The 18,261-nt window shown below is 41.7% G+C and overlaps 1 protein-coding gene across 5 annotated transcripts in view; it reads left to right on the top strand.

Annotated features, from left to right (window-relative positions):
* Window positions 1-18,261, top strand: part of CLUAP1 (clusterin associated protein 1) — a 74,935-nt gene that overhangs the window by 41,391 nt on the left and 15,283 nt on the right. For all 5 annotated transcript variants that reach the window (XR_012045058.1, XR_012045056.1, XR_012045057.1 and 2 more), the window contains exons 9-10: window positions 6,614-6,686; window positions 17,115-17,222. Coding sequence is in view for 1 of the 5 variants with exons in the window: in XM_072878673.1 (XP_072734774.1) it covers window positions 6,614-6,686; window positions 17,115-17,222 (181 nt within the window). In the remaining 4 variants the exon portion in view is untranslated. The remainder of the gene's footprint in view (window positions 1-6,613; window positions 6,687-17,114; window positions 17,223-18,261) is intronic.

Genomic DNA, 18,261 nt, shown 5'->3' with positions numbered 1-18,261 from the left:
ACTCAGCAGCATTAGGTATATCATAAAGGACTGGGAGTCAAGAAATCATGTGGCTTATGCAAATCCTGGATCACTTGCCCTAAGACAAACACTGAATCAAACAAAAAATACCCCAACCAATCCCCCCCACCCCAGACCCTGCACGTAGTTGTGTGTAGTTTGCATGTAGTTGTAATTGCATGCTGTTTGATAATCCTTCTCTTCAAGAAATTATAATGCATATTAAATAAAAAGCCAATAAATGAAAAAGCATTTCTCAGGCTCTACTTTTGTATAGCTTTCTGTAAAAAGATTTTCAAAGCTGACTCCCATTCACCCTGCTGTAGGAACTCACAGTTGATGTTTTACTTGTCTGTTGAGCAATAGGTTAGATTATATTAAAACATTCTGCCAAACAGCCATGTGTTTTGTTTTATTGCTGTTTTCCAGAGGCTTTCATAGTCAGATATGAGATGGAAAGCCATCTGCTTTGCCAATTAAAGTGGATTGAGACATGGAATATCTGTGTTGTACTCATTCAAACTCCATTCTACAAAAAATACACATTTGTCTTTAGTGCATTCAGTGTGCTGTAGAAGACACTGGTAACGTTGGGCAAAGTTGATTGTAAACCTAAGTGAAACTTATTTGTTTTAAAAGCCTTTGTTTTTGTCCAGGTATGTCAACAAAAGGATTCTTTATTTCCTGTTGCTATTGATTGTATGTAGACCATTATCACAGAATCACAGAATCGCACAGGTTGGAAAAGACCTTTAAGATCACTGAGTCCAACCATTAACCTAACACTACCAAGTCCACCACTAAACCATGTCCCCAAGCACCACATCTACATGTCTTTTAAATACTTCCAGGGATGGCGACTCAACCACTTCCCTGGGCAGCCTGTTCCAATGCTTGATAACCCTTTCAGTGAAGTAAAATTTCCTAATATCCAATCTAAACCTCCCCTGGCGCAACTTGAGGCCATTTCCTCTCGTCCTGTTGCTTGTTACCTGGGAGAAGAGACCGACCCCCACCTCTCTACAGCCTCCTTTCAGGTAGTTGTAGAGAGCAATAAGGTCTCCCCTCAGCCTCCTTTTCTCCAGGCTGAACAGCCCCGGGTCCCTCAGTTGCTCCTCATCAGACTTGTGCTCCAGACCCTTCACCAGCTTCGTTGCCCTCCTCTGGACACACAAGTGTCTCTGTCTCTTTGTTTCTCTGTCACAAGGTGCCTGCTATGGAAAGCTAAGGTGAACTGAACTCTTATACACTAAAAGACATGGACAAATTACTAGCAATGAAAAATAGTTCTGACTTGATGATGTAAGGAAACTTTTTCACTGTTTGGATAGTCAGGTATCAGAACAGGTTGCCCAGACAGGTTGATCGGTCTCTCTCCTTGGAGGTTTTTAAGACCCAACTAGCTCGAGCCCTGAGCGCTGTGGTCTTATCCCATTGCTGATCCTGCTTGGAGCAGGAGGTTGGGCTGGGGACTTCTGAAGGTCCCTTGGAGCCGGGGTTGTTTTGTGGGTCTAAGCATTAGCAACAAAGTCCTGCCTTGCTGCCCATTTCACTGGGCTGGCTGCTCTGAGTTTGCAAAGTGATTGATTTGATTACTTGTTAAAGGACAGATTTACACCTAGGAAAGGCTGCATAATATATGAGACAGAGGAGGAAAAGTTCCATCTCAGCAGAGATCTGTCTGCCTCTAAAGCAGGATTTTCAGCCTCAGTAATCTCTGGTGTCCTGAAAGGCCTGGGAGCCCCCTCTGACGGGGCAGGCTGGCTCTGATTTTTGTGTTAATTGGCACTTTAATTGCATTAATTTGACACTGTGGTTCCACAGCCTATGCTGCCACTCAGTTTGGGTAAAATTCGCTTGTAGAGTAAGATATGTGCAGTGTTTGCCTGCAGCATTTCAGTCTTGTTTGTTCACTGGAGAGACTGAACAGGGCGCTTAAACGTTGGCTCCTGCTCCTGCAGCGTCCCGAGGCACCCAGGCCCTTCCCCGCGGATGCTTTGCAAGGTCAAGGCCACATCTCTGGTTTCAGGGAGCTGTCACTCTGCTACTCTGCGCAGAAAACCTGACTGTTGTCCCGTGCGGAGTGCTAGTCTGTTAAAGTCTGTTGTACGACATTATGTGTTGAAGGAGCACCCATGGCGTTATGATTGTCACGCCCTTAGCTTTTCTCCCTTGTCACGTTTCAGAAGCCCTGGGTCACACAGAAGTGGCCAGCCTAAAACAGAAAAACATCTCTGGTTAGCATGGTCTTGTTTTCACCGAGCTGATATAAATCACATCTGTTAAGATAATGTGAACTGTGAGGAGTGGTGTCTGCAGTGAAGGTGGAAGCCGGTCAGGCCAAAAATGCAGCCTGATGATTGCAGTCATTAAAAGCAGCAGGGAGAAAGAGAAGCTGAAGCTGCCACTGACTCAGCTGTTTAAAAGTTGTCAGTGTTTTTAAACCCAAAATCTTAAACCAGTGAAGCTGCTGTAATTCTTTCACTAATTTAACAGATCTAAGATTTCTCTGTGGATCCTTTTAAGTGAGTATGTGACTTCAAAAAACGATGTGATAAATTCTGTTTACTTTCTAGACATATGATCTGCCATTGCTTCTGCCTGCTCCTTTGAAGATCTGACTTGTTAAGGACTGTAAACAGCACTTAACTGATGCTATCCTGGTTCCAACTGGTTTGAGGCTGCCCTTTTGAAACAGTTTTTGTTGCTGCAGTTTTTTGTAAGCTTTTGCAGGGTGTAGTCTGGCAGCACAGCTAAACTGATGTGGTGATGGGCTGCTGCTGAAAGGGAGGATGTTGTACAGTCTCAGGCAGCCTCCCTTGGGCTGACAGCAGCATTTGACCGACCACACATCAAACTACTCAGAAATCTAAACCAGTAGAAAATCAATGTTTTTCCTGCCAGTTGACTCTGGGCTGGCTTGGTACGAGGTCAGCTGAGCTGCTGGCAACAGCACAAGTAAGAGGCTAGAGGAAAGAGGGAGAAGTGGCTCATCTGCATGGTTAAACTATTTTCTTAGACTTCATTTCTCTTGTATTTATGTCCATAAACCAGCACCGAAGCTGAAACAAACAGTACCCTGTCTTCTTACCCCTGCTGTTTTTCCCACAACTGCAACACCCCATCCTCCATGTGCCACTTCAGCATGTGCCACTCAGCATTGTGTAGCCACATGCTGAACTGCAGTGGAGAATTTGCCTGGCTTAATTTTGTTTTGATGGATTATTTTTCACCAGGTTTCTTTTGTGTCGCTGCACAAATGCTTGCACCAGAGCCAGCAGCGTGAGAAAAGGGAAGGAGCGAGTGGCCCAGGGTGCAGGGGATGGTGACTGCTTATTTGGCTGGATTTGGATTGCCAGCTTCCGCTGTCTTAACTTGTGCCTGGAATTAGAGTATTAGGCAATGGTTATATCTGTACCCAGTATTTCACTGGTCCATGAACATTTTAAAAATGTTTTCTGAGTGTATGAATTTGTCCCCATGACATTTGGGAAATGTCCTTTCTTTTTTTCCTCCCTGTAGATTTTCTTTGCCATATGCACTGTGTAGGCTGCAACAGCCCATGGGGTTGAGATTCAGGTGGCTGGCTGATCCCTCACTTACTCCATTTGTCCCAAGGACATAGCAATGGGGAGGCCATATTGTAAATGTTTGCTGGGGCAGGGGCAAGACTTGTTAAATCATTGACTATCTTTAAATCTTATGACTGACTGGGAGAAACCAGATAGGGAGGAAGACATAGGGAAAGAAGATAGCAACTGTCAGGCTCAGTCAGAAAATGTTGGGACCCACTGGTGCAGAGGGAGGTCTTGAAACGGGCATGTGCTACAGAAACTGAAGGAAACACTGGTAGCTAGAAACCTCTGAAAATTTTGCCTCATGTCCATATTCATTTTGACTTTCATCAGTCTTTAAAAAGGCTTTGTTAACACTGAGGGGGATGGAGAATGGTGATCATTGCAGTAGTCACCCTGCTCAACGGGACTGAGCTGTGCAGGTTTGCAGGCAGCATGCAGATGTGTTGCTGCTGTGTGGAGGTCACTTATATCATGGTCAACAGCATGGATTGAGAGGAGGCAGGTAACCTTTACTGGCCCACTTACCATAACCGCACCGTCCACAGCATCCTTGCATCTTCCCTTTCCTTTAATCTTCAGTCACACTCTTCTGTCCTCACTATCATTTGTTCCTTATAGAAGGAATTAATAAAGAGCAGCAGTTTCCTAAATAGGGTATTTAAAATTTTCTGAACCTACATGAAACAAGTTATAAAAATACGCTTGTGTCTTTTCCTTCTTCATTGTTGCAGATGGAATTAGCTTCTCCCTGCAGAATATATATCCATCACTTTGGGGATTTCAGTAGTTTATATTGTTGCAAGTTGCTGCTGGAGTGTCCCATTCAAAATGATTTTGCATCATGACCTTTCTGCTTTATAGCCCTGGAAGTTGTCATGCTTGCTGGGTTATTTCTGTTATTTTCTGTATGTTTTGCAGTGTTGTTTCTACAATCCCAAGCAATCATTAGCAGATTAGCATCTGTGGGGCCACTGTCTCTGTTAGTACTGGAGAGTTCGTACAGCAGACACTTTGCATAGTTGTCCAAAGCAGATTTTTGGATCAGAATGGATTCCCCCTGTGGCCTTGAGAGAGGCACTGAACTGAGTTTCTCACTAGGTACAGGGGATTTACATCACTTCCCCTTACCACCTGTAAACATCTTCTCTGCAAGCTTTTTCAGTGTGAATTTCAACTCCCAAGACACAGATGTTTATGCCAAGTTGTGATGCATCATGCAAGCCAGTCCCCAGGCCTCTGTTCCCAGCAACTTCCTTGTGTGCTGCGTGGGACTTGGTGGTTTGCTGCTGCCTAGAGGTTGGTGGGAGGAGATTTTCCTTTCTCAGCTAGCACACTATTGCCATACGTATGGATACACATTTCCATCTGGAAGTGTAAAAAGATTGCCCACCATTCAACCATTTTCAGATGCTCTTCTTACTTCCTTCTGTCCCAGGGATATTCCAGCTAAGTGCATGTTTCCTTTCTGCAAATGCACTGTAAATGTGCAGATTTGACCGTATCAGAGCAAGTGGTGTCTTTTTATTTTTTTCAATTGTATGCATATTTTGCATCGAAAATCAAAGGCTCAGAAAAATCTTAGTTCAATCCACAGTTAATTAGCGTTCCCATCTACTTGTCTTGCTTGACTGGAATTGTAGAAGAGACTAAAACTAGCAAAATTTGTGGCTAAATCCTTCTATCAGTTGTTTGCACCTGTTTAGTATTGTAGTTTCTATCTGAATCTGATTGTCTGCATTCATATCCCACCTACTCTATTGATAGTTTAGTTTGCTAGTCACCATTAATATTACTTAAACTAGATGTCATTAAAAATATATTTTTCTGTCTGATGCTGCTGTTGGAATAGCGAACCTTACTTCCTAAAATTCAGTGTCTTGGTATCTTTGCTAGATTTTAGTCCTAACTGGATGGAGAACTTCATGAACTCAGTGAAACACCTCCTACAATTGCTTTGTGTTGTTCAGCAATCAAATAGTCCCTTTAGTCTACCAGGTCTGTGATGCTCTGCAAGCGCATGCATCCTAGAAGATTAAAATTACTCTCATCAGTTACTGTCTACAGAGCCAGCCGTGTTTTCTTACCAATCCATTATGCTGGAATGAGAATGTCTGTCTTCACCGCCACTGCCCCGCTACCATCAGCCTGCTTCTTCCCTTCTGGGCTGTCACTTTTCTTACTCGGTTGACTGTGCAAGACTTAGGTTTTATAAGTCCTTGTGGGCCTTTTTGCAACATTTTCTATTATCATTGGCCTTCATTTCAATGGGTTGAGACTTGTGATTTGCTTCTCTTCCTCAGCACAGCAACCACTGTTCTACCTACCTTTTTCCATTTGCTCTGAACTGCATTTGTCATAACTTTATCATACAATAGTCATTACAATAGTGTTTCTCAGCATATTTTTATCTAACAACCTGCTATATTCAAAAAAGAAAATCAGCAAACCACCTTGTGCAGTCTTACTGTCATGGTTCTCCTTTGCACCCAAATACTATAGTATAGTATATGGCTGTACTTCTCCAGTTTATTGATAGGGCTTTTTGCTCCCACTTTGTTTGCATGCGTGGAAATGTGTGAATTTATTCTGGTTTGGTTTGTGTATTATGAAGCTGCAGTCATTTCACAAACCACTTCTGTTCAATGGAGTATTGGTTGAAAACAACTACCAAAGGCTGCTTTCCAAAGAAAGCGCCTTTCATTCAGTAACGGCAGTAGTTTTCTGTGGGATGAAGACAAGTGAACTCATTTTCAATGTGGTAAGTGAGGTTTCAGCCAGTGGGAATGTATGGTTGATTTTCAGTGCACTGTTTCACCTGGGTACATGCTTTATATCCTGACCCTCATGGGCAAAGTAAGTAGGAGCTCCCATGTTTCAATTAAGACCTTTTTTTCATAAAATATTCTCAGTGCTGAAATTTTCTATTCTCATTCTGCCTGTGAGTGCCCTTAACTGTTGTTGTAGGACCATCCAATTAGCTACTTGACTGGGCAATGTGGCAGCTTTTCTAATTCAGTTGTTTTCACCCCTTACAGGAAGCAGCAAACATGCTACGTCTCATGCAGAACAGGCTGAAGGAAGAGGAACAGCACCTGCTTAAGAGTGGAAGTAAGTGTGATTTCTTCACTGCTTGTATTAGCAGAAAAATTGTGAAGTACTGGCTACTTTATGTGTAAGTATCCACTTACAAGCATGAAGCGGAGGGAACATGGGATAGATGACAGTCAACAGGCTATATTAGAAAAAGTGGAATGATGATAACTTTAAAAGGACAGCAGTGAAATAGTGAACCTAACCTCTGTGAAATGCTCCTCTGCCTTGTAAATTTTACCTGCAGTACTGAGGGATGGAAACAGTCATCCACTAAACACGTTGTGCAATTGCAGTGAGCAGATTTTAGACTTCATTTTACTACTATCAAAGCCTATACGGGCTAGCTGTGGACACAGCACTTGTCCCAGCACAATGGGATTGCTGATGAAAGGTTGGTTTGCGAACAAACTCAGTTAGAGGATTCTACCCAGCAAAATGCTTGTGTGTAGGTGTGGGACTGCTTGGCTGCCTCATATTACACATGTGCTGGTGTGCCTTGCAAAACTGGAATATCATTTCTGTCCTCAGTAGTTAGCCTGCCACATTGCATGGCATGGAGTTCGGTTATGTGTTCGGATTAATTCTTTGTGATGTGTCTATAAGATCATAACTTTCAACTTTTTAATCATACTTTTAACTTTTAACTTTTAATCATACTTTTTAAACTTTTTAATCATAACAGATTAAAAACTCTCAGCTTGAAATGCTCTTTAATGTCACTAATCTTCAAAGTGGGGTCCACGTTTGCCTGCTTGCATTTGCTTGATTTTTGTGTACCTGCAAAAAGTGAATGCAATTAAAATTTGTGGTTTTTTCTTTTTTTCTAAACTTAGTCTTAAATAATTAGAATTCTAGCTGAGGATCAGAAGGGAATAATAACCTCTTGAGATTTTGCAGAAAGCTAACAAACCAGATTTTGCGCCTTTTCAGCCAAGCATCAGCAAGAACTTCCTCCTTAATTACCCCTGTGAATTTAATATTGCAATATGTGCATTTTTATACAGTAGTGGGGAAAAATAGAAGGGGAGTTAATTCTCAGGATCAGAGGGAGAGTTCATGAAAGCTGACATTGAGTAAGGACATAAAAGTTGCGCTTCACGGTTTGTTTGCTGGCAGAGATTTTCAGAGCAAGCTCATGAAAAAGGAAATTCACTCATTTCTGCCCATCTTTGATCTCACTTCTTATGTCAATGCAGTAAAAAGTGAAGAAGTTTTAGCTGCAACATAGGATTTGTAATATAAATTACAAGAATGTGGAATTGTTTCAAGGATTTACTTGAGTGAAAAAGTCCAGGTCCTGCTGTCTGACAGTTTCCAGGGTAAATAAGTTCAAGAGGAGAAGAACATCTATCAGTAATTATCATTATGAAGTAAACATGAAAATTTGCTGACCTGCTTTCTCCTCATCTGTGGATTTTCACTTGGAAAACTATTAGCCATTTTACACAACTGAAATAATATGAACCTTGCCTTTTTGTGAGTGATTTAACTGCCACCTAAGAACACGTGATTTTAATGACCTAAAAATATTGCCATAATACATCTTGATTCAAGTACTTAATTGTCATAATTAGTAATTATTCTAGTGATAAGAGCACCAGGATCCTGTTTTTCAGTGCTGGCTCATTTATTGACTGTCCCATAACCTTGGAAAATCTAGTCATCTTTGTCAGCTCCCATCTGCCTTTATCTGCACACGGTGTGGAAGTCTGCAGAGTTGCAGAGGCATAACTGAGACAATACGTTTGGCTCTCGGAGGCTGTTTCCCCAGTCACAAGCGTGGAGCACGGCTTCATTACTGGGTGCTGTAATGTTAATTTATTGAATGTTGTAAAGCTCTCTGAGACCACGATTTGCTAACATATAATGATCAGGTACCAGGCTGTGCTTTCCTCTTAGACCAGACCCCACTCTCCTCCTTTCATTATTAGTTAAATGATGCCCTTTATACAATTCAAAACCAAGAGATTTGCTTTGGTCGGAGAATGCAGAGGTTGGTGTCTTAAATGGCATAGTGCCCTATTAGGGATGTATCTACAGAACAGTTACGTTAATCCCAGGATCCTAGTCACAAGAAAAATACATTTTTTGCACAAGAGGAAACAAAGAAACAGCAGCAGAACCGGTGCACCATCACTGAACAGCTTTGCCTGCCCAAACCCCCCCTAAAGGTTAATAGTGGAATTCACACTAGAAATAGGAAGCAGGATAAGGGATGGAGGTTTTGCCATAGAGGATTCCCGAGAGCCCTACAACCTTGGTCTGGCGGTTAGTGATACTGTGAGCATTGTGTGTATTGTGGGGAAATGGTGTAAAGTGCTACAAGCATGAGCACTTAGACCTGTGTTAGGTGCTCAAGCATGAGCACTTAGACCTGTTTCACCTGTGTTTGGAGATTCTGCATGCTACATCCCTCCTCCTAAGATACGATGTGCCTGGTTAATGAGAGAGACACAAGGCAGATTAAAGAAGGGCTTTTCTTCACCATCAGAAACATCTTTCTAAAGTAGGTTTTGGAAGGAAAAAATACTTCCTTATTCCAGTTGCATTTTTGAGTAATGCCCCCCACACAAAGCAAAGCGCTTTTATCCTAAGTTTTCTTCCATCTTCAGTTTGTCAAAAAAATTAGGACTTTGTTGTCTGGGCCTTCAGCCCAGCAAATATATTGTGCCTGCTCACAGGACTGTCAACGTAGACCCTGTTCTGACTTGGTCTTGCTCGTGCAACGGGTTCTGGAGACGAAGGGATTAGCTTCTTCCCCTTGCAGCTCCGCTCAGCGGAGGGTGGGCAGGCTGGCCTGCTGTCTCCAAGTATCCTAAGACTCTCTGGCTGAATCTTGAAAGTGGTGGAGTGAGCTTCGTTTGAACGGATTCATTGCTTCCCTACACAGAGGGGTAGCACTGGGTCAGTGCCTCCTGCAAGGAAAAGGGAAGGTTCTCTAACTCTCATTACGCTTTGCCCCTGAGAGCTGCAAAACACTTAATGAGGCTCTTCTAATGGCATAGGCTGGAATCTGGTGATAAATTTGTTACCATTAACTGATAAAAGTCAGCATCCATTCTGCTCCTGTAAGCACCCTTACCTTTGCGTACCTTTGTAATTGATGCAGTTCTCTTATTGTCCGGATCCTTTGACCTTATCTCCTGCTAATTCGGTAAGAGGGGTTGCAAATTAACAGTTCATTGCTCTGCAGCAGAAGTTGCAGGAATTCTGGACAGCTGGCAGTTGAGTTTCAGGCTGAACTGACACTAGAGAAACCTGAATCATATTTCTTGTAAAGAGCAGCTGTGGAATGTGGATTGAATTGTGCAGGTCTGTGTTAAGAATATAGAAAGCCCATGGATATGTCAAGGTACTTGCATAAAATTTGCAAAAATGTTTAGTGTAATTCAGAAACAACCTGGTTCTTTTTTTTCTTTTGCTAGCATACATTGCAAATCATCTTTTATTTCTGACAGAGCATCCCCATAAAACCACTGCACTAAAAAAACCAGAAAAGCTAACACTAAGTTATCTGAAAACCCATTCTTAAATTATTTAAAGATGTTGAACTCTAGATAGATCAGCCTTTGAGTAGTATTTACATAATTAAAATATATGCAATGAAGTATTTGCAGCGGTACAAAAACATTTTTTGTGATGAGCGGTAAGTAAATTGCTGTTACTTTTGTAATCTTTATTTCACATAAGATGCTATTAGAGAAACCAATATACTATGTGTTTTTCAGAGGGCGTGCTGCCCTTGTGGCACATCCGAGGTTGGTGCAAAGTGACAAATGCCAATTGACTGAAACTCAGGGCTTGGTTTCCTTGTGGTTAATGGCACAGTGACTCTTAAAACTTTATATTAGACACTGCTCAGATGAGCACTGTGAAGGCTGTTGATAGAACTATTGTCAGGTGTAGATACGTGAAGAGTTGCTCTGATAATGGTTTGGTGTGAGAGGAGAGGGCTAGGAAGGTCACTGACCACAGCAGAAATTCAAGATGTTTTTTCAGGTTCATCCAAGGTTGAAAAAATATGTTTGCTGAGCAATAAGTAACAAGTGGAAATGTTTCTAGACTGAAATATGTTTTTTCAGACTAATAAGCTTGTTACATTTACAGATCTTTCTCACTTTTTTACACACTTTTTCATGTGCATTTTCTCGCATTCTTTCTTTTTAAGATTTGTTTGTCAATTTAAAAGCAGACTAAATAAACTATAGTTTAAAAAAGTAAAATATTTTGATTTGAAAATATGAAAAGAAACCCGTTGAATTTTTCAAAACATTTCCTGTATTTCTTTTGGGTAACACTATGCCCAGGATTTGATGTCAGTTTGCAAAAGTATTTGCTGTAAAACGGCATTTTTCATTGACTGTACCACTTTCTGGTGTGCTGCTTCAGTCAGACCACCTTGCATACTCTTGCGTGGTCTGTAGAATGAATAAACATCCATGTTACCCAGCATTTTGAAATTTCCACGACATCGATATTGTTCAGCAATAGCAGCAGGGTTAACTGATGCTCCTGGAGAGCTTCAGTTCTGCTCGATACACAACCAAAGTGTTTCCTCTGCCAGTTCTACTTGCCGAGCTAACTCTTTTCTGAAAGCCAAGCAAAATGTGCGTAGCTGTATCGTCTCGCTCAATTAAACAGAGCAAATAGAGGTTGTGCTTTGGATGGCAAACCACATGATGCTGTTGCAGTTCGGTGCTGCACTGAATCTCTTGTACCCTTTCTACTCCAGAATTGATGCCTTAAAATCTGACAGCACATAAACAAAAAGCCCCATTGCAACAATAGTGGCATTTGAAGTGTAGCAGTGAGTCGTTGGGTAATTCCCACAAGGGCGAGATGCCTGGATGATATTGCTAATGCTCAAGCACTGTCACCAGCAGGATGCTCAGACCATCCATCTTCTTTGTACAGACACTTGGAATTTGTCCATGATAGTCTTGTGTTTTGCTTGTTAAATAATTGCAAATTCATGTTCTAATTTAATAGTACTTTGATGGATTCTTGGCTTTTAAGATCATTAGAAATAGTTATGGTCACTGAATATGACCTCTCTATAAAATGGGCCAAAAAATATCTTAGCTACTTATTCCTTTGCCAAGCCTACAAATTTCAGTTTAAATGGAGCTTGTCATCGGAGTTACTTTTAATTATTTCAAGTGACATGGACCTATTGCTTCCTGGGTAGTGGTTAATTATCCTTACTGTTAAAAATGGGAGTTTGGATACTGTAGCAATAGACCATTTTAAAATGACCAAGCGAGGTAAGAAAGTGCACTTAGACCTCTGCAACCTACTGGTTGGTGTTTGTTGGTATGTTATAGCCCAGTTTTAGCATACGAAGGTCTGAACATCCAAGCTTTCTGCTGAAGTTAGTAGGAGCCACAGGAGTTTGGACCTTGATCCAAGTTCTCAGTACCAGGATGAACTTTTCTCTGAGATCAGATGAAGGATCTCAGTTTTGTGCTAAGGACAAAGGATGTTCCCTACTGAAATGTATATATCAAAGCATTTCTTCCAGTTCAAATTGCAGAGCTGCAAATCTGTAAGTATTCAGGCTGATGTACACAACTAGTGTCTCTGAGTCAGTGAGACGCGAGTATGGGTTTGCTAGAACCGAGGCTTTCAGGTGGAAACTGAACTTCACTCTCCCTTTGGTCACATTAAAATCCCAATCCACCCCGTTTTTTTTCCTTTTCTAAAATTTCATGCTATTTATTAGAGGGATTTTATTTTGGATCAAGTGGCTGTCAGTTGCCCACTTGATTTTCTCATGATGTTTTTTCACCAAAATCAACATCCAATCAATTCCTGCTGAATCCAGTAATTGCTGTGGAGCCAGTGCCTGTGTTTTCAAAGTAGTGATTTTTATTATGAAATTGAACATACTAAACAACACTTACATCTCATTCTAAAGCATATCAATAAACGATGTTCTTTGTGCTCATTATCTTCACTGGAGTACCTTCTTATTTTACAGTTGGATACGTTTACTTGAATATTTATGCAAACTAACAAATCTGTAATGAAATCACTGGTAAGTTATTAAATCATGCTGGTTTTCCTTCAGGCGTTGCAAATTACCAAAAATTAAATCATTTAAATATAGTATTATCGGTCCAGGTATCTGCTCTGGCTTTTTCTGGAAACAGTAGGTGTGCTTTGGAACAAATAACACATCATCTGAGAGCAGTGTTTTTCCATCGTAACCAGGATGTACTTTTTGTGGCTGGACTGCTTTAAATGAAACTCATTTAGTTGACTGAAACCCACCTTTATGAAATGGAAATGTTGAAATGCAAGGCAAGCGGAGTTTAAAATCCCAGTATATTCTCTCTCAGGTAGTCTGATGTTTGGCCAGTGTTCTCCGTGCGTAGAGTAAATCACAGCATTGGAGAAATGGGAACAAACACAGTTGTTCTGTTGATTACCTTTTTGTAGTAAAAATACAGCAGCTTGTTAAAAAACGAGCCTAAAGCTCCAGTAAGCTGCCAGCATTGGCCTACATTTGGGCACGTGGATTGCTGAATAGCAGTTTATTGGGAAAAGTCAAATAATCTTCACGTAAACCCATGCAAATCTCATAAGCCAGCTCCATTAGAATGTGTTATGTACTCCATGTACTAGTACGTGGGAATTTGTAGTAGTATGCTTTATTATCTTTGTTGCTTTTTGCTGATACTAAGAAAAATCTACATTTTCTCCATAAAGAATGTTCCTTGTCTCCCTGGAATCGATGCGTTGTAATTTCTGTTATGCAATATTACACAGATATGGTTGTGACTTCTCCTAGGGCAACAAGTAGTTCCTTTCTGTATGTTGTTAAATGAAACTTTCTGAATTGTCACCTTTTTATGAGTACCAAGAATATTTTGTTGAAAACTGGACACCCTGGGCATGTACAATGAGGGATGTAGGATGGTGGAACCCCATAGTGCTCTAGCTAGGATGGGTCACACACAGCATTAGACTAGTCTGCCATTTAATCCCGCTGAGAAGCCTGTACTCAGCTTGTCTTTATCTTGTGTATTTAAATAAATTTTCAGCAATATACTCTGCTTCTGTGACCTTGAGATTTTGGTCCAGCACAATTCTGCTCAGCTGATGATAACTCATATTGTATACTGGACAGAGCCAGGCTTGGTGATAGCAGCCACTGAGCTGGGTTAGAGCGATACATTTATTTTTTTATAAATGAAAAAGGTGCTTGATGTCTTTCTAGGTGGTGAGCAGGGGGCTTGGAGGCACAGATTTTACTATTGCTGAATTTGTATTTGCAGCTGCCACTTTTCTGATCCTCCGGTGTGCGTTCACTGTAGCAGCACAGTGACGCTTCGTGCTGGGGTATGTGCATCAGAATTCCAGCGAGGCTATTCAAAGAAAATCCAAATTCTTGCCATAGATCTGTAACAAGAAAGATGTGTTTCAAAGTCACAAATTGGTAGGGAAAATTATGCACTGTGCCTATATGCTGATAATTCACCTGATTAATCTTCTCTTCATTTGTATTGAAAAGTAATCCAGGATTTTTACAGGCGTAAATGAAAGCCAGGCATTCAGATGCTACTGACTTGGCTTGTCGAGCACACTGTGAAAGACAAGAGGTAGAGCTGGGGCACAAGGCATGCTTTTCTGGGGCTTGCCAGAGGTATTCTGTGGCATCCACGCGTGGGCTGAACAGCAGAAAACTGCGACTTCATCGCTGACAGGCAAGAGTTACAACATCTGAGTTAGCAGGGGAGAAGGATAAAAGAAATAGTCTGAGAAAGAGGGGATTTAGAGTAGCAGAGAACCTGAAGGAAAGAAGAAAAGGGCGGGGTGAGGGGGAAAAAAGCTGTGTTTAAACCATTTCCTTTCATAAAGCAGCAGCTTGAGGCCCTCCAGCCACTGAAGCTCTCTCCACAGTAGGTATCACTTCTATCACAAGGCACTTATTCACAGTGGGATCTTCCTGCAAGTCCCACTTTCCAACAGAAAGATACTGTGGGGAATTATATGATGAAATGAGCTTCCTTTTTGCAAGTTGAAATGGGTCAGAAATGGCTGGAGTGCTGCAGGGAGCTGGAAGGGTTCATATGGTTCAGGAGAGCAATAAGCCATCAGTGTGGGTAGTTAGGAAAGAGCACTTCTACATACAGCAGAAGAAAGATGGCAGATTCATTCCTCGTTATTCCTGTCTTCTTATGTCTTCCTGTCTGCTTTATCCCCAGAGAAATATATTTTATGTGATATATCTGAAGTGTTACCACAAAAGGTTTTAAAAAAACGTTTCCAGAAAAGTGAAATGTAAAATCAAAGCCCCATGTTATTATAGCCGTGCCCCCAGCCAGAGCAGAATGGCATCGCTGTGCCTCTCTGCAGTAAGTCCTGTCCCCAAAGTGGTGTTAGCTGGGTTTGCCACTTTGAGTCGTCAGTAGAGAGCACTGGCTCCATTAGTCCCCGTCTCAGCTGGCAGCTCATGCTCAGGAGATCCCAGTGAGAAGCAGGAAGTGCTAATGGGGATAAAATTGAAATGGTTTGGCAGAGCAATCGTAAGGGCTCTCTGCGGCATCCTCAGCTCTGGCCAGTGGTGCTGCATAACAGGAGGAGCACAAATGACAAAACCTGAAAGGGAGGAATTGCTGCTGAAAAAAACCCCCACAAAATAAGAACAAGGGCATTTTAGTAGTAGCAGTGAGAGCCATCGCAGACGAGATAGTCTCGCTCTTTAACATACAGAGCACAAACCTGAATCCTTTATTTAGGCTCCACATGGCTCTTCCCAAGGAGTTTGCTTGGGCAAGGGCTGAACAAAACCTCGCCTTCCGGAATACCAGGTAACCAGAAACAGTATTCAGGTCACACGGCAGTGAATGATTCCTTCACTTGCCAAAGAAGAAAGTGCAACACAAATAGAAATTGTTGCTAACATTACTGGAGCCTCGTAATCTTACCAGGGTATCGAATACATCCCTTGCCATTATATTTTGTCATTAACTTAATATAGCAATGAAAAAGATTATGGAAAAATGTCTAATATTTGTATATCGTCCGATAATTAAATATTGCAAAGATGTGTCAGCTCATTACTAATCATCATTAAAGTAGTTATTTCCATTTTCAGCTCAGATATGTGTGTAATTAAATGTACCTGCGAAAGAATTGCCTATTTTCTCTAAATAATTAACAGCGATTGTTGCTGCGCTGGGTGCTGACCTCACCCGGGGTCCTGTTGGGTTTGTTATAGCGCAGCTAATTCCATAAGCTCCTGCAGCAGGCCACCAGACAGCATCAGCTCTGAGCTGTGGGATCAGCTGGTGTAGAGGGGCTCACCTCTACATGAGTGAGAAGAGTTCCGAAGATGACAGGAGCCGACGATCTGGCTCATTGATTGAACGTGTGAAGAGGGAAGTAGATAATCACAAGCGGGCAGTAGCTGGAAAGCAGAGCTTGGTCTTAGGGAGCCAAGGAGCTTGCACAAGCAGGCTGGCATGAACAAGGAGAGAGGGACAAAGCTCATGGAATAGAAGGAGACTTAAATGGCGCAGAGCCTGCTCCAAACTTTCCACACACTTCTGCACCAACTTTCCACCCACTGTTTTGCTTCAGAACAGGCTCAGAGGACAATCAGTTTGGTTGACCATGCATGTGAGCCTCAAGGTAGGACTCATACAGCTGACAAGGAGAACAGCCTGCCCTTTTCTTTGCAGGCACTTTTAAGTATCTGAAGACTTTTGTCATCCTTTCAAACATCTGAAGGACAATTTAATCTAAGTCATTTAGGTTTGTTCCAATTTGGTGACTGGGGAACTGGGAGTAAAGGACTAAGTAGGCTTTAGTTTGGATAGGAAGAAGAAAACAAAGGCAGATTATGAAAATATTGGAAGAAGTTTGTGCATCTTGGGAAGCTTTCTTGTCTCTCCAGCCATCTTGGGTCTGTCTGTAACTGCTTTCATTTATCTGGGGATGTCTCATTGTGCTTTTCTAACCTACGATTAAATGAAAGGCAAAGAGTCTAAGGGGACGGGTTTTGATATTGCTTATGTCAGGGTAAAAGACTAGGAGATGTATTAATAAGCCCACACTTTCTAAATGCTTTTAAAAGGTTTTTATCTTTAAATCAGTTGCTGAAATAGCACCTTCTGACTGTACATATGCTTTGTACCCAGAGCGTGTATTTAGAACAGCACCTTTATGGTACAATCTGAGGATTGTCCCAAGACAGTTGTTTATATGCTATGCTTCTTGGGTGCTTACGTGTAGAAGGATGCCTTCCTTAGGATGTGGACACTGGCTGTTTCCCTGTGCTCGTCAGTAGAGCCAATGCTCGCTCTGCAACTGCATTTTTAATTCATCTTGGACTTGAACAAAGGTAGAGACTGCTAGCATCTCTTGCGTCCAACTGCTATTCTGAGTTGTGGGTTGGTTTGAGTGATATTTATCAGCTGCATTTGTTTTAACCAGATAATGACGATTCCGACGTAGAGATTCAAGAGGATGAAGGATCCGATAGTGAAGTAGAAGACAGGCAGATCATGAAGCAGCGCACTGCCACAGAAAGACTACTGCAAGGTATCTTAACCTTTCCTTAGTTGCCTTTATTCAGAAAGATATGCTGGAATTATCTGAGTAACCTTAAATGTAAGAAGACCTTGTTACCGTTCAAGGACATTGGCACGGCTCAGTTCTTGTGAGCTGTAAGAGGACAGTGTCTTATGGAGAAAACGTAGTGCTTTCAGGGGAGCAAATTAAGGAGTATTTACTGAAAAAAGTACCATGTGAGGAAAATCCTTCCTTGGTATTGCCTTTCTGAAGTAGCTTTATACAAAGCCTTAGAAAAGTAATACTATTTCTTATTACAAAGCAATTTCTTTCCCTGTAGCTGTTGACGCTTGTTCTAGTAGAGTCTCCTTCAAAAGGAGACCTTTAGTGAGTCCATAAAGCCACCTGCACTGACACAGTCACGGGTGCGGCACACCTGGGTTATTTCTTTCAGGGAAGGACATCTGGCTTCTGCCACTGTTTATGTGGGGTGGAACTGCAGCCTCTGGCTGCTGATTCCACTAGAACCCTGGTCAGAAGCATCTCAGAGAAAATACTGTCTGAGGGTCTGTGTTTCACTTAGGTGGAAAAAGAAATGTTCTGCTTAGACTACAGTCAAGCAAAATGAAACCAGAAAATCAGGTTAGTTCTCCTTGTTGTTCTTGTTAGCGGTGAGTGATTCTGACCGTCAGCAAAAGCCTCTCTGGGATCTGGATGAGGTGCCTGTGTGGGTAATTTCATGTGCCACTACTTCTGCTGGAACCTGTTACTTAGATAAACAGCAAATATGTGTTTTTTCTGAGTTGAGTTCTGCTCTCCCCTCTGACTGAAACCAGAGCAAGAAGCTGAAGTTCTCAAGTCAATATAATTCAAGCATTTTTATCCTCAGTTCTTCTCTTTTTCAGAAAACTTGAAAATTCTTGAAAAGTGCTAGAAATGCTAATATTCACTAAGGATTTTTACACTGCAGTTTCTCGAGGAAAGGTTTGTACGCAGTTTTCAGAGCTTTGGAGATGACTATGTAACTGTCTGTGATGCCTCATCTCAGAGGACATCATAACCTAGTGAT

This window comes from Ciconia boyciana, chromosome 13, assembly GCF_034638445.1.
Source record: "Ciconia boyciana chromosome 13, ASM3463844v1, whole genome shotgun sequence".
NCBI classification, from domain to species: Eukaryota; Metazoa; Chordata; class Aves; order Ciconiiformes; family Ciconiidae; genus Ciconia; species Ciconia boyciana.
Note: the sequence above shows the minus strand (reverse complement) of the source record. Positions and strands in the feature narration are given on the sequence as shown.